Source organism: Gymnoscopelus microlampas (genome assembly GCF_963454915.1).
Source record: "Gymnoscopelus microlampas genome assembly, chromosome: 16".
NCBI classification, from domain to species: domain Eukaryota; kingdom Metazoa; phylum Chordata; class Actinopteri; order Myctophiformes; family Myctophidae; genus Gymnoscopelus; species Gymnoscopelus microlampas.
Window position 1 is genome coordinate 33,440,068 of NC_139953.1, and position 22,064 is coordinate 33,462,131.

At 40.9% G+C, this 22,064-nt stretch overlaps 1 protein-coding gene across 1 annotated transcript in view; it reads left to right on the plus strand.

Annotated features, from left to right (window-relative positions):
* The window catches only part of slc16a10 (solute carrier family 16 member 10), a 49,742-nt gene extending 28,269 nt beyond the window's left edge, over nucleotides 1-21,473 (plus strand). Inside the window, exons 4-6 of the mRNA XM_084082437.1 lie at nucleotides 13,816-13,959; nucleotides 14,920-15,148; nucleotides 16,485-21,473. Of these exons, the coding sequence (XP_083938563.1) occupies nucleotides 13,816-13,959; nucleotides 14,920-15,148; nucleotides 16,485-16,708 (597 nt within the window). The 3' untranslated portion in view covers nucleotides 16,709-21,473. The remainder of the gene's footprint in view (nucleotides 1-13,815; nucleotides 13,960-14,919; nucleotides 15,149-16,484) is intronic.
* Nucleotides 21,474-22,064: the final 591 nt, after the last annotated feature.

The window sequence follows — 22,064 nt, forward strand, 5'->3', positions numbered from 1 at the left end:
GACTGGTTGTAATATGTTAACCACTTAAACACTATATACTTCCTTGGATATGAATTGCGACAATAGCCATTCTACAATCTCACAACGTTCTGTGTTTTAGATCGGCTCTTTTCACTGCAATGTTCACCTATTTTTGCCAAATGTTCATCTGTTTTTGCCAGATGTTTGCATATTCTTGTCTTTTATGACATGCCCAGAATAGGGACACTTAGTTGCGGTTCATGTGGTTTTCAAAATTACCTACATAGTAACATCAGGATTGCTAATTACTTACAGATCAACTCTTTACACTTTCTGTGTTAAATTTAACACACATTTGACTGTCACAGGCCCAGTACAATTAGTCTTGTATCCTCTTTCATTGGCACAGCTCCAATTTTCATAAATTGCCCTACACTTTGACGAATATTGAAAATAGTCAATCTAGAAGTTTACAACATGTTGCAGCAGGACAAAGATTCGCCCACAAAAAGTTTCTCGACCCTCTGATTATGTTATTCAGAGACATGCCATCTTGTGGCACAGTAATGTTATACTATGATCCTCCTCTTTTGTCTGCCCCTGCTCTCAAAAGCCTCAAAAACCCACAACACTGACTATTATACCATACCAAACAGCCTATGCCGTTTATGTAAACTGTTTCGAAACAGTTTGGCTCTGTTATTTTAGCCTTTTCATCTCCTAAAATATGATTCATAATAAACATCCAGTTTCATGTTATGTTGTCTCTTCTATTTTACAGTTTAGGTGACTTAGAACTTGATCTATTTTACACATAATATTTTTTATGGAACATTTCTATAATATTTCGTAACAGTGAATGCTCAGCGGGTCAATGTCAAAGGGTCAAGACTGTTTATGCTTCGTGTGAATGTTGACCTAACCCGAGACTCGCTTTGCTTTGCTCGACTGCATGGCAGAAAACGGCGCTTCACAGCGACTCCCTAATTCCTCCGTACGCTTGTACCTGTATGTGTGTGTACACAAGACGGTTCAACCATGCATCCTGGCGAATGTAAGCAAATATGACAGCGAGACTCGAGCTGCAGTCAGAGTACAGTTAAAGTAAACACGTCTTACGTTTCCCAAGAGTCACACGCTACTATTAGGACTATAGGACGGGAACATATGATATTGGCGAAAACATCTTAGGAGGTGTGAAGGGGAGAGCTGGGATGTGTGGAAGGTGGGTTCAGGAGTTGGCTGTTTATTTGGACAATGACGGCCGTTATTGGAGCGAGGTCAGCCTCTCCTGGGGCTCCTGGCCTGTGTTTTCCCAACACGTCTCCAGTGTCTGCTAGTCAGACTGAGACCCCGCTGGGTCTCATGCAGGCCTGGTCACTTATGACAGGGGTTCCCAAATAGCCATAGCCTCTGGCTGCAGACCCTTTTTGTGAAATGTTTTTTATTTAAAAAATGTTATAGTGAAAATGCCCCAAATAGGGACAACAGGTTCAAAGTGGTTAAAGAGGCACAATAATGTAGACAGGCCACCAGCCCTCCCTCTGCACTTACCCAAGGGGAATTAACATGACAGTTAATGCCCTCATTAACGCTATACATCCTGGTAACTTCCTACAGATATGTAGTCGGTGCCAAGGCGTGTTTATTCAGCCTCTCTATTTCCTCTCTAAGTTCCTACTAATACCTTTTCAACACATATGGCTGCCTTAGGACCATTGCTCATTGACAGAAGGGTTTACACAGTAAAATCCTGCGTGCACTTTTTTTTAACGTTCTGTTTATTGAGTTTTGGGGATTTTTTACATACTCACAGGTCATACATATATATAGGCATGTACTGAAGCAGATAAACAAGGTATCTCAAAATAGTCAAGAAAATGTGTGGGTAATCCTGAGTGAACATTCAACTGCTTTCAACCTGGCGTCTCTATAGCGAAAATAACAGATCTACAAGCTCACAAGGCAGCATCTCGACACCATCGTACGACAGTAGAAAATAGGGCTTTAACTCAGGTTAACTCAGTTAAATAAACTTTTTCATGTCAAGGACCCTCAAAATAATATGTATTTGGCCACAGACCCCCATCCGAAAATCTTTTGTGCTTTTTATAGACCTAGCCTAGCCGATTTACTGTTTACAGTATAGGGTTAAAAACGGATTCTGATTCTACATTGATTAAGTTTGCTGGGGACCCCATGGAATCTGCTCAAGTACCCCTGGGGGTCCCCGGACCACACTTTGAGAACCACTGGGTTAGAAAGACCATTCTGTAAGTGTTACGTGAAAGGTCGGTAATCGGTATCCCACATAACCACACATACACACACATAATTACAAAGTCATGGGTTCAAATTCAGATTGTGACCTGTGACGCATGCTCTGAATCCCTGTTTCCTGTCTCCTTCCGCACAGTAAAATCCTCGGTGTTAACTTAATTTGGGGACATTTGGGTTCATTTTGGCTGTCCCAGAGTTACAGAGGATCGTACTGTGCAATATTTGATCTAATAAAGCAGGCATGCCTTAAAAATAGTCTTACAAAACAGAGGGAACGCATCGTGTCTCAACAATCAGATTGTTCAGTTCAGGAAGGGAGTGTGTGGGGAATAACACAGCTGCTTAAATTAGCAGGGAGACTGGTGTCAGGCCTCTCTCTCCCTTTCCCTCTCTCTCTCTCTCTCTTATCTGTTATAGCAAAATGCTGAGTACAGCCTTTTAAAGTTACATGTACTTTTCTACTTTCAAAGCCAACCCCCACCTATCAGCTCTGAGTCTGTAGTGAGGGTGTAAAGTCCGTCAAAGACACACACACACACACACACACACACACACACACACACACACACACACACACACACACACACACACACACACACACACACACACACACACACACACACACACACACACACACACACACACACACACACTTGCTGTACTCAAGGCATACATACATACAGTATGCACTGAGATTATAAATGATAATATTGTATGCAATTGCAGTACAGTGATACTGTATAGGAATTAGTTTCAATACGGTTTCTTTGGGCTATCGATCACAGGCTAGCATTTCAAATTCTATCCTAACCCATTCAATCCGGGAACGCATCTGTGTCATTTTAGATCCCTTTGGCTATTCTAAAAATAGCAGATATACAAGATATACGAGCTTGTAGATCTGCTATTTTTTGAACAATCTTGAAAGTTTGTGCAAATCTTTGAATATATATATTTTTTATATAAGTGAACATTTTTAACTCAAATCTTTGCTTCTGGGGGGTCCCTTGAACAAAACATTTTGAGATGGGGGTCTGCAGCCAAATACATATCTAAAAATGTTTTCTCAATCTAACAGTATGATGCTATATCAGTGGTGCTCCAACTTTTCCACGTCAAGGACCGCCAAAATATGTTGTTCCAGAAGACACCCCAGAAGCACAGATCAGAGTTAAAAATGTTCGCTTTAAGACATATATATTCAAAGATTTGCACAAACTTTCCACAATTTAAAAACAAATGGCAGATCTGCAAGCTCATAGCGCGGCACTCGTGCTGCCCTATGAGCTTGCATATTTGCTATTTTTGAATAGCCAAAGAAATCTTAAAATTACACAGATGCGTTCCTGGTCTTAATGAATTTTGCCCTCCAACAAACTAGGACACACTGTTCTCTATATTTCCTGTTTTGCTCTGCCTCCCTTGGTTGGCGAGCAGACTCCCCCAATCGTAGCACCTCCTGCAAATCTACAGTTATTAGTCCATACCTGGGGATGCGTGCGCCCCAACTATGTGGAGACTTCTGGGGATGCGCATGCCTCGACTCCGTGCAGACTGGACAAAAAATGTATAATTTTTGTATTCGTTATTTAATGTATGGACTTACAGGACACTATGATGCAACATTATACTACACAAAATATAAACATAATGAAATAGCTAATCGAATAATGGAAGTCTCCCCATTCATTCGTGGTATGGATAGTGCATTTATGGTGATTAATAACCAGATCCTTCTGTCTTGCATGGACCTCTGGTAATTTTTTTGAGCAGAAATCAGTTTACACACCCAAGGGTGTGTAAGTTCACGTCATAATGTGCCAAAGGAAATGAAATAATTGGCCAGCCTCTTTGTTTGTTCTGCGTAATCAGACAATGCCCAGAGCCACTGTGGAGTTTTTTTTTTTTAATTAACATGTTTAAATGGATAGGTTAGATGAGGACATGGGCGCATTGCAACGCAACATGTTTTGAGCTTGCAGATCGGCTATTTTTGGCAAATATTTCCCCCTGAATAGGGAGGCTTGGCGTTCAAGTAGTTAACAAAAGCAGTATTTTTAAGTTTTAAGCATATTTTGATATATCCTGTGTCATCGCTGACTGACTCACCCAAGCACACTGAAACCTTGTTACTTCCAACCATTTGTCAGTGACCAAATGTTCTTGTAAAGCTTACAAGGTTACATGCCAAGGGTCCAGGGTTGGGGGATTACATTCAAAAGTTTGTTACAGATGGTTAATTACAGTACCTACGTGCAATTGTAATCAGCAACCTAATAAGTCATGCGAAACTGATTACTTTCATTAAACTTTGGATTACTTAACCACATTAACCCTGGCATTCCTATTTTGGGCATGTCCTTGTTGCCAAACATTGTTCCAAATCTTTCACAGTTTTTCTAAAAATAGCAGATTGAGTTTTAAACTTGTAGGTCAGCTATTTTCGAATAGCCAAAGTTTGAATGAAATGTCGATGTAATATTATTAGTATTATGTATTGATTTTGGAGTAATCCAAAGTAATAAACAACACTGTGGTGTGGTCTGCCCACAGTTTATTTATTACAAGTACCAGACTTCACACTTCCCAACCTGGTAGTTTCATCTGTGGCTTGTACCATCTGCCAAACAGGACCTTGTTTAAACTGTCAGCTATGCTTGCAAGAGCTCATTACAGTGTCTTTTATGACATGCACCTGCTGTGTGTGTCTTGGAGGAGGTATGGATATTCAATTAGCTATAAAACAGTCTGAGAGAGTGCGTTAGCCTTAGGTGTAATGTTAGATTAGTTTATTGTGTTTAAGTTTAGTGTTATAGCTGCCGTGTCCCGGTGGCTCCAGCACTTCACTCCAACTACACGAACATTAGTGTCCCTATATCCCTGGGCGAACATTTGTGTCACGTGAGCTTGTAGATCGGCTATTGTTGGCAAATAGATTTGGTGTAGAGGGACAAAAAGGAGGGGGCCTATTGACACTAATAGACCTCTGGCTGACTCCGGTCAATGAAGTATTATAGGGTTTAAGTGGTTAATGTGGAAACCATATGAGCGAGACAATAATATTATCATGGCTCGATGTCTGGCTCTTGAGCCATCTGTCATGTTATTTCCTCTCCCCACCACCTCCTACAATACCTGTCTCTCTCTTGACACAAACAAAATGATCATGAAAATAATATTTTAAAATTACAAGATTTGGCTTACTAGCACTTTATACTCTAAAAAGTGTGGCCGTAATGTGATAATTTACTCTTTTTTAATGACCCAAAGGAGTGCATTGCTAAAAGCAGTGACATCCTTGTGGTACAAACTACATAGTAAAAAGAATCCTCAGTGTTAATTTATCCATTTGTAATGATAAGGATTTTACAGTGTAGTTATTAGACGTAAAGTACACCATAGGTACAGACTTAATACCAGCGTCCATCTCATGACCTCTGTTTCACCTTTCTTTGCCCATCCCTCGTGCCCTGTCTCTCTCCTCTGCACTATGTTAAAAATTCAGGAATGCATCCAAATAATGTCCACCTTCTCGTTGCCAACAGTTTTATTACCATGAATTTCTCCTTATCAGAAGGTTGTCAAACAGCATTTCGCAGCAAAGTGTTCTAAAGAATGTATTTACACCATAAACGCATTTGGAAATGCTTTTCTGCCTCACCCTGTTCCACTTTGGAATTTTTAAAGTTTTAAGTTGTTTGATTCAATATTTAGATATTTGATATTCATTTGATCAGACACGTCCCCCTGCTATTCAACTTCAAACTCCATGTTACTCATTGAAATCACACGTCCCTGCTTCTGGTTACTGAATTTTCTTTAACAAGGTTTATTTTCCGTTTTCACATATGCAATTAAGCAATGCATTGAGGGATTAATTATACATTTTACACAATGTATTTAGTCACGAATGAACTGATATTGTTCTTCTAATGAATGGGGAGAACTTGATTTTTCAAAAACAATTACAGTCTCCCCATTAATTTGTGGTAATGGTACAGATTGTGCATTTATTGTGATTAATAGCCAGATCCTTCTATGGACCTCTGGTCATTTTTGTGATTTTTGTCGTTTCTACCTTTTATCTTGGCCAACTCAACTCCCCCCCATCTATTTATAAAGAAATGAGGACCCAAAGGTGCGTAATTTCATATAATGTGCCAAAGGAAATAAATTAATTGGCCAGCTTCTTTGTTTGTACCGCATAATCACACAATGCCCAGAGCCACCGTGGAGTTGGCTTTCTTATTTAAACATGTTTAAACGGATAGGTCGGACGAGGACATGGTTGTGAGTTAAGATTAGTCAAATTGAGCTTAATCTCATTTGGTGAAAAAGGTCTTTATGCTGAAATAATTTTTGGCTTGAGTTGTAAATGCAGTGAATTTGTACAGTCAATGTACAGTAGTGAAAGTAGCGTGAAATGTGATTACCAGTTGTAGAACATCTCTACTGTCTGTCTGCCTCCCTGTCTCTCTCTCATACACTTTCATTGTCTACTGTACCTCTCTACATTTGTCTCTCAGAGTTCTGTCATTAAATGTATCTGTAATCCGCAAGTCTGATTATGAATTCCTTTTGTCAGTTATGTTTGTATCACCAGTCAATCAAAGGTTGTGATTACAGATTATTGTCGTTCATCAGGGTGGATACTCACTTCATTATCATTATAGTTCATCCTTATAGTTATCACTCTTGGTATGGACGGGTGTAACACCAGATAATGTAATAATATTGGATGTAATACATTTATAGTTTTAAGCTATTGCTAGCACTAGATGGGCTGTGATGTTACAGTAGGAGATTCCAAGGGCTCTCAAATATGCAACATGTGCAGATCGTATTGTCTAATTAATACTGGTACTCCAGTGAAATGTATATGTTGTCACGGGTCCCCAGAATTCCAAATTGGCTCCCTGCTGTTCAGCAACACCCATGTTGGAGTGTATTTCTACCTTCTTGTGCAAAGTTCATTCCTTGTGTCATTGAAGTAAGGCCAGAGTAAAGCAGAGATAATTCAGTTACCCTTTTACTTGACAATAACTCTGTGGCGGCATCAGACTCATTGTGAATTAGCCATGTCTGTCGGCAACCGTCCCAGAGATGTCTGTGTCTGTGTGCTTATTTGCCAGGGACTTTTTACATGGCCACGTGTCCACTGTATAGTAAGTGTGTGTGCGTGCCTGTGAATTAATTTGGAGCATGGGAGCTTGGGACGCTCAGCGTTGACCGCTGAATGTGTGTAAAGTGTACTCAACAAAAAGAGTGCATTTGTGTATTTGCGTATCCATGTGTGCGTGGGATCCCCGTGGGTTGTGTGTGCAATTCTGTGTGTGTGTGTGTGTGTGTGTGTGTGTGTGTGTGTGTGTGTGTGTGTGTGTGTGTGTGTGTGTGTGTGTGTGTGTTTGTTTGTTTATTTAGTAACTATTGGATGTTCCATGCTACAGGGCCACCTGGCTGGCAGCGGTCCTAAATAAGCGCTGTAACATCACGTATGCTTGGACCATGTGCCACAATACGTGACCACACACACATGCACATGCTCAAAAGCTGGTCTGTGGAAAGGTTGTGCTCAGAACAGCACAGTGACGTCTACACAAAGTGACAGACGTCACTTTGTTTTTAATGATCTACTAGATCTAAGTCGTCACTGTCGGGTGGAAACCTTGTATGTCCGAAACCGTTACTTTTCAGGAAATGGAAAAAAAAATAACTTTTGTTCCAATGGAGCCAATATAGTTACGTGTTATTTAGCCACAGGCTCTTGTTGATACTTTTCATTGGTTAAGCATTTATTTATAGGACCCACGCATAGACTTAACGACTTTCACTTTCACTTTCAACAATTTTCTAATGAAAAAAAAAATCTGATCCACAAGCTTTTAGATCGGCTATTTTGGCAATTTTTGCACGTTACTCTTGTACGTCAAACTAGGGCATTCATTTAACCCCCCCAAAAAAACATAGAAAGTTGAAATATGGAGATACAAGGTTTCTGTTTGACAGCAATAAAGTATTTTTTTCACTGATAGAGTCTGGCCTCATCCTTCAGGCATCCTCACAAAGTAAACATCCCTCCTGTCATTGACTGTCTTTGACTTTGCTGGCAGCTCTTCAGTTACATTCAGCCGCCAAGCCCGCCATGTCCAGTCAGATGGGCGGGCCGTGTTTGTATGGTTGACTGGAGATATTAGACGAATAAATAAACGCTCGCACACTGAGGCCTCCAATGCGGCAGATACTTTATTTGACCACAAAAAAGCTGTGACGTTTCTTGCTCAGAGCTCTTCCTCAGACTCAGATTTTACTGGAGGTATTGGGCATCTGTAAGTGCTAAAGTCTACACGTGTTGTGTTCATATATAAAGTTAATGCATGGAATGTGGGCTAGATTGTCAACAGTTGCATCAGCTGTAGAAATAAAACAGATCTGAGCATTTTTTGGGAAGACACTGAAGAGTAGTGGCATACACTACGGCAGTGGTTCTAACAGTGTAGTCTAGGGACCCTCAGGGTTCCTTAAATGGACTCTTAACTCTGAGAGTATACAAATGAAACCAAATCCATTTGATTCCATTTGTATACTCTCAGAGTTATGGCGGTCCTTGAAATGATTTGTATTCACAATCATCAATCAATCAATCACATTTAAAACTCGTACACATTTGAAACACATCTAATGTATCTGTCCAATCCTACTGTATGTCTCATACTGCAGCGTTGCTATGACAACTTTGCCTCTCGGGATCAATTAAGGCCTACATTGGATAATGAAAGTAAAGCTTTGATGACCTCATATTGACCAGATCCGGAAAACAAGCCAATTAGTTTGTATTTGAAGATTTGATCAGTTTACATCAGTGATGATGCACGTTCAAACAGTGCAGGAAATCATATTATGCTTCTTAGACAGAATGATCATGGCTCAAGAGAAAGAGTTTGTTTTCCTGTAGAGATAACCAACTGCAGGACACAACACCCACTTGCAAGCTAGCAAGAGGCCTCCAATACATTACAGACATAACTGATACAGTGTGTGAATGGGTCAACAAGTACAAAAGGGAATTTAAAACACAACCAGACCTGTTTAGCAAGACTCTCTATTTGGAATGACCACCTTACAGATTTAGATTTATCATTAACCACTTAAACACTATATACTATTTGATCGGGGTCCCCTGGTGTACTTCTCTATTCTAGATCCTCTAGTATTTCCCTCTACACCAAATCTCTTCCGCAAGAATAGCAGATAGATATGCAAGCTCACGACATGTCGCAATGTGAAAAGGTTTGCCTCAGAATAGTAAAGCTAGGGTTCAAGTGGTTAAACTAACTTTATGATATCACTACTGAGGCGGACCTAAATGTGTTTCTTATTCAGCTGAATAGACTAATTGCATCACGTGAATACTTCTGCGTGCGTGCATGCGTGCGTGCATGCGTGCGTGCATGCGTGCGTGCGTGCGTGCGTGCGCGCGTGCGTACGCGCGTGTGTGTGTGTGCGTGCTTACGCGTGTGTGTGTGTGGTCAACCCTTGCTCGGTGCTGGTTTCTGTGACTGTCAGCTGTGTTGTTTGCATCTGTATGTGTGTGCGCACGTGGTGCATTTCATGCATGTGTGCGTGTGCAGTACAGTACATGACCCCTCGCAGCTCAGACGTCTGCAGTGTGTGAGAGATCGAGGGCCCCCGGTCGTCCAGAGCACATGACGCATGCCGCCGGCTGCTTCTGGTGACCTGGTTGTCTTACTCAGCAGGAAGAGACATGCTGAGCACAGCAGACCCATTCACACCACCTCTGTCTCACTGCTGCAGGGGTTGAGACTTTATGCTTTTATCGGTCACGATGACCAGTGGTGGTAAAAGTAGTACTCACATGTTTTACTTAAGTAAAAGTATCAGTACTGCAATGTAGAAATACTCTGTTACAAGTAAAAGTCTGGAATTCAAAATGTACTTGAGTAAAAGTACAAAAGAATTGGTATCAAAATGTACTTAAGGTACCAACAGTAAAAGTACTCATTGTGCAGAATGTCCCATTTCAGGAGTTCAAAATATATAAAAAATCTTTTGAAAATAGCAGATCTACAAGCTTATAGATCGGCTATTTTCAAATGGCCGAAATATATATAGGGCTGAAGTGGTTAGTGTGTTTTGTAATATCTATAAAGTAAAAAAATAAATCTATAAAGTAACTAGTAACTTAAGTTTTCAAATAATTGTAGTGGAGTAAAAAGTACAATATTTGACTCTGAGGTGTGGTGGAGTAGAAGTTAAAGTACAGCAAATTGGAAATACTCCAGTAAAGTAAAAATACCTCAAAATTGTACTTAAGTACAGTACTTTAGTAAATGTACTTAGTTACTACACCACTGACGATGACTTTGTGCTGTCAGATGATTGTGACATCATGGCTGTGTACAGTGTGTGAGCATAGCGTGAGCTCGTAAATCGTGAGCTTTGGCTTTACATCGCGAATGATTTACTCGTACAATATGCGTACTAGTAGTAGTAAAAACTAACATTTGTTCAACCGTATCGCAACCGTGACTCCATATATACAGTATGTCGGTCCTCACTAATGCTCGCTATAGGATGGTATGGTACTGTACAATTTCTTTCATCTTGTGCTATGTCTCAGTCGTTGGGATGTGGATGGTTTCATGATTTCAAGCTAGATTTCAAGCTTTATTGTGGCCACTACTTTAGAGCGCTAACGTTCCAGCAAGAGAGAGGCTGTACTTTCCATGATCTTCAAATCCCCGCCAATGTCGGTGCCATCGGCAGGTAGTACATATTCCAGCTATCCACGGCCCACCTCTGAGACAGAGAGTGAGTCGAGGGAATCGGGACTGTCCTATTAGCATTAGTCAGGACCCATATACGGGGGGATAAGTGTTCTTTCAACAATTTTAAGCCCTATATGTAGTTAGTTGCACAATGAAAGCACAACAAAAGTTGATCCTTGTAGATCAGCTATATGTTGGTGGAGAGATTTGATGTAGAGGGAAGAAGAATGGGGCCCAGTATGGAGTAGACCCCTGGGGGACCCCGGTCAACGAACTAGGCTTCAAAGTGGTTAAGTGGAGAACAAGTATAGAATACATTATAGAGAGACTCTTTCTCTCTATAAAGAAATACTAACAGCTAAAAAAAGGAGGGGACCAAGTATAGAACCCTGGGGGAACCCTGGTCAATGAAGTATAGGGTTAAAGTCGTTTAAAGTGTTTAAATATATACCCTACCACTTATTCTGTATTTGTTCTCTACTCTTAACTGTGTCTTTGTTTCACAAAGTGTCATAGCAGCACCACAGTTTGCTGCTATGACAATTGAATTTCCCTCTGGACCAATAAAGGTCTATCACCCCCACACGCACGCACACGCACACGCACACGCACACACACACACACACACACACACACACACACACACACACACACACACACACACACACACACACACACACACACACACACACACACACACACACACACACACTCTCTCTCTCTTCTTGTGTGAGGGAATCCCCAACCTCGTGAATAGTGAATGTATTTTTGTTAACAGCCAGCAGCTACGAATCGTTTATGAGATCGAAAGAAGATTAGAGATAATAAATTAAGGGAAAGAGCGGGAGCCAGAAGAGACAGAATACTGACTCTGGCTCTTTGACTGGGGACTGTTAATCCTCACCCAGCCCAGAGGTGCAGCTTGGCTGGCCGTGGGCCAAACCTGAGCCTGCCTCTTTCTCTGCTCCTCTGGGTGTCTGGTTCCTTCACTGTGGTTTCAGGGTTGTGGGGGGCGGGGATGTGAGTGAGTGACAGTCATCTTTAGTTGCAAATGTTGAAATAATCTTTCATAGTTTCCTTTATTCTTTGGTAGATTTGAGCCTCCAATGCGTTCTGACACCCATCTATATTTGTTCCTAAAGGTTAGCCACTTAAGCCGTATATACTTTGTTGTATGATGAAATGTGAAGACACCCATCTATATTTGTTCCTAAAGGTTAGCCACTTATATCTACTTACCGTTGTATGATGTACCGTATACCGTTGTACAGTATGATGACATGTGAAAATAGCCAATCTACAAGTGCAGAACGCGTTGCAATGCAATGCGCTGTGAGAGTACATCTGCTATTTTTGCTATTTCATAAATGTTGAACATTTTGATTTTGTTTTAAAATTTGGGGAAATGTTTGCCTATAATGATATTCCCATTTCCCAAAATAGGAACGCCAGGTTGAAAGCGGTTAAGGGAATTCTAAAGGCTTGCCTTGTGCAGGCACTTCCCTGAATTCAGAAAAATTCAGAGAATACTTACATGATCATTGCTATGTGAGATTCAGTGAATACTTCTCTATATTACATGATCATTCAGGAGCACAGTGAATACTGTGTGTGCACTATAAGCTGGAATCTTCTCTCCCCTCACCAGTGGCTGCTTGTAACGGAAACCTAGCATCTGCACTGCATTTCTCTCACTCTGATGGAGCCTTTCTCTTGGTCCCCTGAGAGTATAGTGTATAGAATTGCACAGAACTGTTGCTGGAACCTGAACAAACGCGTGGGTGGTGAATGTGGTAATACTGAGAAATGTAGTGATATACAAGAGAGGGGGTGCGAGTGAGCAGCATGCTGGGATATGACGGTAACCAAACGCCCCCTCCCTCCATGCCCCCCCCCCCCAACCAACCCCTGTAACAACCAGTGGTGCAGAGCAAAGGGGGAGGCGCCCTTCCCTGGGGGACGTTTAGAAAACGGGAGCTCGGCGCAACTCCCTACACTGGCCCCAAACCTCTTGACCCCCACCCTCCATCCGTTCCCGCCTTCAACCGCCGTGAATGCGTACAGTCACTCTCTCGCGTTCTGTCGAACCCTCGTGCACGATTACAGCAGAAAGAATGCGGCGCTCCTGTGAGAGTGTGCGCGGCACTTTAAGAAAACCGCATGAACTTCACTGAGCACCTGGCTATTGTCCCTTTTTGCGTCGTGGCTCTGCAAGAGGCTAGCCGTCTATGAGAGTGTGTGTGTGTGTGTGTGTGTGTGTGTGTGTGTGTGTGTGTGTGTGTGTGTGTGTGTGTGTGTGTGTGTGTGTGTGTGTGTGTGTGTGTGTGTGTGTGTGTGTGTGTGTGTGTGTGTGTGTGTGTGTGTGTGTGTGTGTTGAAATAGTTGGAACTTTGGGGGGGTGGGAGGGGTAACATACACTGTTTTTGTATGCTTGTGTCTTATTGACTTGTATGTGAAAATAGAAAATACCAATAAAGAAACCTTGAATAAAATAAAATAAATGGATGACCTATGGCAGAGGCTTGTTCCCATGAAGTCCAAGATCCGCTTTAGAGCCGTGCCGTTCCCATGTGGACCCACATAATTTTTTTTTACAAGATGCTTTTATGAATGATTCCCCAACATACCAATCATTTAACTTGCCATGATGTACAGTAATTGCATCTTTCGCACTTTCATGTTTGCTCATGTTCTCATCGTCCTGTTATGTGATTATGGCTGCGTTGGCAGCTGTGTTCAACAGTGTCTGATAAGGTGTGCGCTGCTTTTCCTTTCATGTCCGCCACAGATGAAACACGTGGAGGAGCGCTTCGGTAAGGACGCCAACAAAGAGGTTCTGCTCATGTGCATTGGTATCACGTCTGGCGTGGGCCGCCTCATCTTTGGCAGGGTGGCCGACTACGTCCAAGGAGTCAACAAAGTATACCTACAAGTGAGCAGCCCGCATTCACACACACACACACACACACACACACACACACACACACACACACACACACACACACACAACCGCACGCACACGCACACGCACACGCACACGCACACACATACACACACACACACACACACACACGCGCGCGCAGGCACACCAGGTGAGACCTCATAGACTACCCCAACCACGGTTGATGCTGTGTGTTCATGAATAATTTTGGGCCGGCGGCTGAGCAGGGTTACTTTGCAGTGTCAGAAACCTTTTCCAACTGTGACCACCGACAATTTAGAATTCTGCACCAAGAATGAGATGTAAAATGTAACTCAGGCCTATGACACTGCAGGCCCTGTGTGCCCCCCCCCCCCCCCCCGCTGGCTGTGAGGAATGCATTTCTGAAATGAGTATTTTGCATTATAGCCTGGAGTAAAAGATCGAATCCCAGGCTGTCCAGTCCTATAGCCCAGTGGTTCTCAAACTTTTTCATGTCAAGGACCCCTAAATTGACACTTATAAGCCCGCGGACCCCCATTTGAAAAGTTATGCCAAGGACCCCCATAAGAGAAGATTTTTTTACGGCTCTAGCAGTGATTCTCAACCATTTTAATTTCAAGGACCCCCAGTTTGACATGCATTAGGGCTACGGACCCCCATTTAATGGCATTTCTATGCCTGGGACCCCAATTTATATTGTAAAATCAATGTTAGATTTAACTCTGAGAGTGTACAAATGGAACCAAATGGACCCGTTAGGGTCCATTTGGTTCCATTTGTGGGTCCATTTGTGGGTCCATTTGTGGGTCCATTTGGTTCCTACCCATCATTTAGCTGGGGACCCCCTGGAACTCCCTCAAGTACCCCTGGGGGTCCCCGTACCCCACTTTGAGAACCAATGCTATAGCCTATTACTATGCTACCAGAGTTGTAAACCCTAAACCCCCACCCCACCCTCCGTCCACACAGGTGTCTTCCTTCTTCGTTATTGGCCTAATGTCCATGATGATCCCCTTGTGTCACATCTTTGGTGGGCTGATCGCCGTGTGCCTGCTGATGGGTCTTTTTGACGGATGCTTCATCTGCATCATGGCCCCCATCGCCTTCGAGCTGGTGGGATCCAAGGACGTGTCCCAGGCCATCGGCTTTCTGCTGGGAATGATGTCAGTTCCCATGACCGTGGGGCCGCCCATTGCAGGTACTGTACTGCGGGAGAACAGGGGCTAGTAGCCCGATAGTAGTGAATAGTGATACAATTACGCTGGACGTGGATGGCTACTTAAAGTTTGTCTATGCGGAAGTACAGGAAGTACTGCCCAGGGAAGTTACGTTCAATTGATGCTGTGGCGGATCAATTTATATTCCCAGCCCAGGGCATGAAAACCATGTGGTGATTGGTCGAAAAAGACAGCTTACATACAATGGAAGTTCCATGCTATAGACACTTTATGCCGTAGTTCTTTACCAGGCTTTTCTCCTTGTGAGATGAGAAAAGGCTGGGAACAAGGTTATAAAACTGTAACTTGTAATAATGATAGTGATTCTACTTCTACTACCACTACAAAAAAAATATATAGGCTAGGAGGTAGATTTGGTTTACTCCTATGGAACAGTTCTTAAGAAAGGTGTTCCAACCTGCTGCTAACTCATGCAAATGATACTCTGATAAGAGCGTCAGCAGAAAGGACTCAAATGTAAATGTACCGTTGGGACAAAGTACAGTCTTCAGCTGTAGAGTGATGTGGCCTTGTCGGCCGTCATGTTGTACCCAACCAAAGTGCAGTACAAAAATAGGAATGTTAGCCCCTTCTCAGCAGTGTTCTCTATGCAGGTCTAGAAAGGTCTGGATTTCATGTAGGAAATCATATAATGAAAACAATATTGTATCGAATGAATTATAGTATCATGAATGGGACATGATCATTTCCAGGCCTTACAAAGTCTGGGATTTGCCCAGAAATTATGTTAATCTACAGGGGAGAAGAAACAAAAAACCTGATACACACAATTACAATTTACGATTACATAATTTATGATAGTTGGTGTGCATGCCCTATCAAAGTCTTCAAATTCAGTCAAGGAATCTAGGCCTGTAATAATGGGAGTGGAACATTTGTCGGAACTCTGACCAAGCAGCAGCTTTTCACAAATGCATCTCAGACCAGTCACCTTATGTTTAATTCACACCTGCCCTCTGGTGAGAGAAAGGACTTACCAGACTCCTGAGACGGAGTGAGACATTCACAGGTCTCTCACGCCCCCTAGTGTTCACTGGGGTAACATTTATTATAGGTATTTGCTGAGTGCGTCTGAAAACTGGAGCAACTGTAACCACGGGAAACATGAATAACTCCAACATAACAGAGTGTGTGTGTGTGTGTGTGTGTGTGTGTGTGTGTGTGTGTGTGTGTGTGTGTGTGTGTGTGTGTGTGTGTGTGTGTGTGTGTGCGCGTGCATGCGTGCATGCGTGTGTGGTGTGTGTTTAAGTGTTCTTTTCCTTAATTCATTTTCTTTTCCTTCCTTCCTCCCACCAGGCTTCCTGAGGGACAGGCTGGGGAACTACGACGTGGCCTTCTACCTGGCCGGCATCCCGCCTATCATCGGAGGGGCTGTGCTGTGTCTGATACCCTGGGTGGAGCGCAGGCGCAAGCGGAGAGAGGCGGAGGCGGCCCTCAAGTCGGGGCAGGACTCCACCCTGTTGGACTGTGAGAAGTCTCAGGGAGACGTGAAGCGCCAGGACTCAGATTCTGTTCTCTAACTCCACCCTCCCTTCACATCCACCCCCACACCGCCCCCACCACCACTTGGATCATTGTATAATCCAAGGATCACATAGGTGCATATTTACCTGTGTATGTGTGAATGAGGTCGTAGCGGCTGCCTTCATAGGAGAGGACGTTATAAGAGAAATGCCAAAGTAATGATGATACATATCAGATAAAACACATAGGTCGTAGGAGTAGAAGTACAGTACACACTTTAAGCATTAATGTGCACTAGGGCTGGGCATATATAGTGATATTATATCGATATCGTCATTTAAGACTAGATATCGTCTAGGATTTTTGATATCGTAATATCGTGATATGGCATATGTTTTGTCTTTTCCTGATTGTCACTTAAGCCCTAGTTTATGCTTTCATTTGGAAAAGGGAAAAAAGGCCGCAACGCACACTATACAAGCTCTGCAAGCTCACAACGTGTTGCATCCTGACACGTTGTGTGCTAGTAGATCAGCTATTTTTGCTTTTTATTTTTGCTATTAAAAATATATATATTATCGGCACAATACCGATATTGAGATATTTGGGAAATGGTATTGATATTTGATATGAGCATATGGCCCAGCCCTAATCTGATTATGAAGAACTATGCATTAGATTGTTGTTTTATGGCCAAAGATTACAGCTGACAAATCAACTTGAAGGTTTAAATGGAAATAAGCTGGTGGAAAAGAAAAAGAAGATTTTAAGTAAATGCATGCTTTACTTATAACTGTGGGTGCTTTATGAAGGCTGCTAGCTCAGAATCGCCATGCCTAATGTCGACACCGCACGACGCACCGGAAATAGCAGATCTACAAGATCACAACGTGTTGTGAGCTTGTTGTGAGCAACCTTTAGTTGCGCGATGGCGTTGTATGACAGAGTATAAATCAGGCCTCACGCTGCCCAAATCCACAGTTTCAGTCTGTGTTTTTGAAACATTGCAGGTTTACATTACTCTTTACAAATTTTGCATTTTACAGTATAGTTTTACTTCTGTGACATGAAAAAAAAAACTTTGATAAAGGTCTTACATGTGACGCTAACAGTCTTAGAGGGAAATCATGGCTTTGAAACAGCAAAAATATTTTAATTGCACAACAATAATTGCCTGCTAAAATTAGAGGGGAAGAATTGGTAATCTTTATTGGGTTTTTATGTTTTGTTTTTTTCCCAATAGTGCCCTTGGAAAGAATTCTGTTTTTATACATTCTGGAAGCATGCCCGAATTTTAAATATTTGGGTGAGGGGTTTATTTCTGAGTAGTACAGTATATTGAGTATATTCACTTCAGAGAAGTGCTTTGTGGAAATATTGGAGTTTGAAGGTTGAATTTGTACTGGGAATGTAGCTCTGTGATTGTCGTATAGTTGTATAAAAGGTGCTTGAGTGCCAGGAAGAAGCAACTTAAACACAATAACATCACATTACACTTGATGAAATCCGAAATTCGGGAACTTCATCTCATGGCAGCAGACTATGGAGGGGCATTTACGAACAAAATACAGCTCAGATGTATAATGTATTATTGGTGAAATGCCCTTTTAATAGGCCTGTCTTCTGTGCTTGATACAGTATAGCTTGAATGACCTACATAAGGCTGCTTTTAAAATCCAATGTGACCACTTGACATGGTGCCTAAGAATCGCGATCGGTTTTTCAGTATCTTTGACACTGTCATATTGTCTTAACTAGTACAGGACAAGATAACTAACTGTACATCAGCATCGCTATGCAACATATGTATTGGCCGGACATGGGTATAGGTATATAAAGAACCTGCTAGTATTGAGTTTTTGTGACGATTTTATTTTAGTGTTAAAATTGAGCAGTATTCCTTGTAAACATAGACAGTGGTGAGAATTTATTTTCCTTGTTTTTAGTTTTGTGTGTTTGGCCTAATATACATAAATTCAACGAATATTCAGAATTCAAAATAACAAATTGAGTTTAATTGGGGAACTGATGTTCTCTGGCATACCGTGGAAGAAGATTTATGCAAATCAATCCAGAATCATCATCTTACTGTTACTGGGCATTGTGCAGATGTTAGGCTACTCACCTAAGCTAATTTGTAATGAATGAATGAAAATGAATAACTTCTTAAAATGGAAAGAAACTTACAAGTATATTATATCTTCTCACCATTGTGTACAGAAGTAGTAACATTATAATTCACCTACAGTATCTTATTTGGGACATTGTATTGTCTCTACTCTCTACCATTTGAATTGTAACTGACACAAGTTTGACTAATCATTGACAATGTGACCATTAGTCGGGTTGAATCAAGTTAACCATTGACTATGTGCTCAGTTCTTTAACCTTCAGTTGGCAAGGTGTTAGTTTTGATTTTCATATTGTATTTATTTTTTTCTAGAATTTATTGAGCGACAGCGTCAAAAGTATGCCATAATTAACGGATATTTTCCGTTAACATTGATTTATTGAAGACCAAAGGTTGTGAATGGAATGCAAATGGCTGACATAAAGTATATCAGTTGTGTTTGCTTAAGCACCGTGCTATCATATGCCTACCTGTAGCCTACAGTCAACCACAGATAGTGTACCTGAACCATTTGAAAATGTTAGGAAATCATTCATGAGCATTTCACTAACTATTTACAAAGAGAGATTGCTTATGGACAAGTCACAGTCCCTTTATATTTCCTGTGTGTACGTTTTTGATGAAGACAATCTGTTATTAACACAAAGTTAAATGTAATTTTCTGCTGTTTTTCAACCAGTGGAATAGGGCCCAATGTGGGTTATAGTGAAATAATGTTTTGATATACTGGGTCCTGAATTCCCGACCGACACAAAATCATCTGGTTGAGAACCACTGCTCTATAGTGAACTCCAAATATGCAGCATTGAATGACCATGGGTCAGTGAATTTTCCATAAGCAAGACACTGTCTACCTCAGATATCATAACATAATTGGTAATCTGTTCTCATCTGGACCATATTGCTGTCCCCATCTCTCATTTGCTGTCCACATTACAGTAGCTTGGAGGCACGCCTTCGAGCTTTTACCTTATTGAGTTATGACAGGGGCAATATTTGCATTTGAAGGGGTGCTTGTGAAATATTTTTGACTGAAAAAATGCAAATGGAACTGGAAGAAAAGAAAAATGAAATAGCCGTCTTAAACTTTTGTTCTTTTAATGTTTCTCTCAGAAGATCAGTTGCCCTTTTTTATTTACAGAGGATGTAACAAGTAAGAGAAAATGCACTTGGTGTTTACATCTTTTGACATTGAGTTATGGCTTTCCATATGATTAGATTATAGCTTGCCTTTGAATCAAATATTTTGATTTTTACCAATGTATGATGTACAATCAAGTTCTTGTTATTTTTATTTTATTTTAGACAATGTGTACACTATAGCCTACTAGTTCTATTCTGTTTCTAGACTATGCCAGCACTACTCACCAGTGAAAGCCTTGAGTGAAAGAAATGACTTAATTTGTACATCGGAGGTTGATTGTGATACCTCTTTGCCATACACTTTATGCATTGTTTTTACATATGGATTGATAATCTCATCAGTTTAATATAGTTGTTTAATGTAGCCATTGATTGAATAATCTCAGCTATCCAGATTGGGCTGAAATTAAAGATGAATTGCCTTTATGTTATGAATTGAAGATTTATCTGGCTTATAGTTCATGCAGAGACTTCACTTGCAGGATACATGGGTGTGGAATGGGCTAACTGCATCATGCCCAATGTATGCACCATTGTACGACGAATCAGGCTTCAGACATGGTGAAATCCATATGCAGGAAAACAAAAATCCTTGCTAAATTCAACCAACTTTAACCACTTAAGCTCTATTTTAAAAACAACTGAAAATGTTTGCCCAAAACATGGCCCAAATAGAGGAAAAAAGGGCAAAGAACACTTTGGTAGAGGTTTGGGTTGTGTAGTTACCTTGCCATCAGCCATGATACAACTCCAAAGCTGGACAAGAAATCAAAAATGGTTGCTCCATTGACTAGAAATTGATCATTCAATATATGCTCATCATTGACTTATACTGTACTTTGAAACAGCTCTCAAAAAGTCATTCATTTAGCCCGTTAAAAAGCACAAACAAAGCTGATTCAGACAATAAAGAACATAACAAAAACCCAGTACTTTTTATTTGTTTATAAAAATGTCAACTTCCTGTTGATTTTACTATTTAAAAATCAGTTGAAAATGTTATCTAAGAAACAAAGAGTAATCCTACTAGGTTTTGTGATGTTCTATATTGATTGATGTGATTGTTAATGGGCTAAAGGTGACTTTGAGAGCTGTTTCACTGTACAATGAGGAGCACATATTGAATTATCAATTTCTAATCAATGGAACAACCATTTTGGATTTCTTGTCCACCTTTGGATCATGGCAAGGTACTGTAACTACACAATCCAAACCTCTACAAAGTGTTCTTGCCCTTTAAAGTAGTTGACATACGTTATGTGTTTTTCTTTTTTCGTAAGCTTTTAATTTGTATTCTTTATTTCCTCCATGTCTATTCTGATGTATTATTTTCTTTGTTATTCATGTTGCAAATTGTGAATAATCCAAATTCCTCATACATTAGAATGCTTTCTACTCTTTATTGTTTTCCAAAATGTTAATGATTGGGTCTTTCATATCTGCTATTGGATGTACAGTATACTATATGCAATATAATACTTTGTACATATCACAAACACAATTCAGCATTTTCAAGAGTAAAAAGAAAAAGTTTTACTTTTCAGTGACATTCTTGTATTTTTCTTTCTCTCACTGTGGGGCGGTCACAGTCACACTACCACCCATTTTATAAAGGCACTATTTTTCCGTGGTATACCATGGAAGAAGATTTATGCAAATCAATCCAGAATCATCATCTTACTGTTACTGGGCATTGTGCAGATGTTAGGCTACTCACCTAAGCTAATTTGTAATGAAAATGAATAACTTCTTAAAATGGAAAGAAACTTACAAGTACATTATATCTTCTCACCATTGTGTACACAAGTAGTAACATTATAATTCACCTACAGTATCTTATTTGGGACAGTGTATTGTCTCTACTCTCTACCATTTGAATTGTAACTGACACAAGTTTGACTAATCATTGACAGTGTGACCATTAGTTAAAGGGTCTACACCATGAATTTTAACTTTTTCTTCATTTTTGTGTGTTTTTGGTCTCCCCCACCTCTCTTCTGTTCCAACAAATACCCTACTTCGAGCATGCAGGCTTTCATAGGCTATCTGTGGTTTTCATGTAAATTGGTCTGAAAACAGTCCGTCAGATTTGTTCCCCCACCCTACGTCACGTCTGGGAACAATTCCTCCCGTTTTTC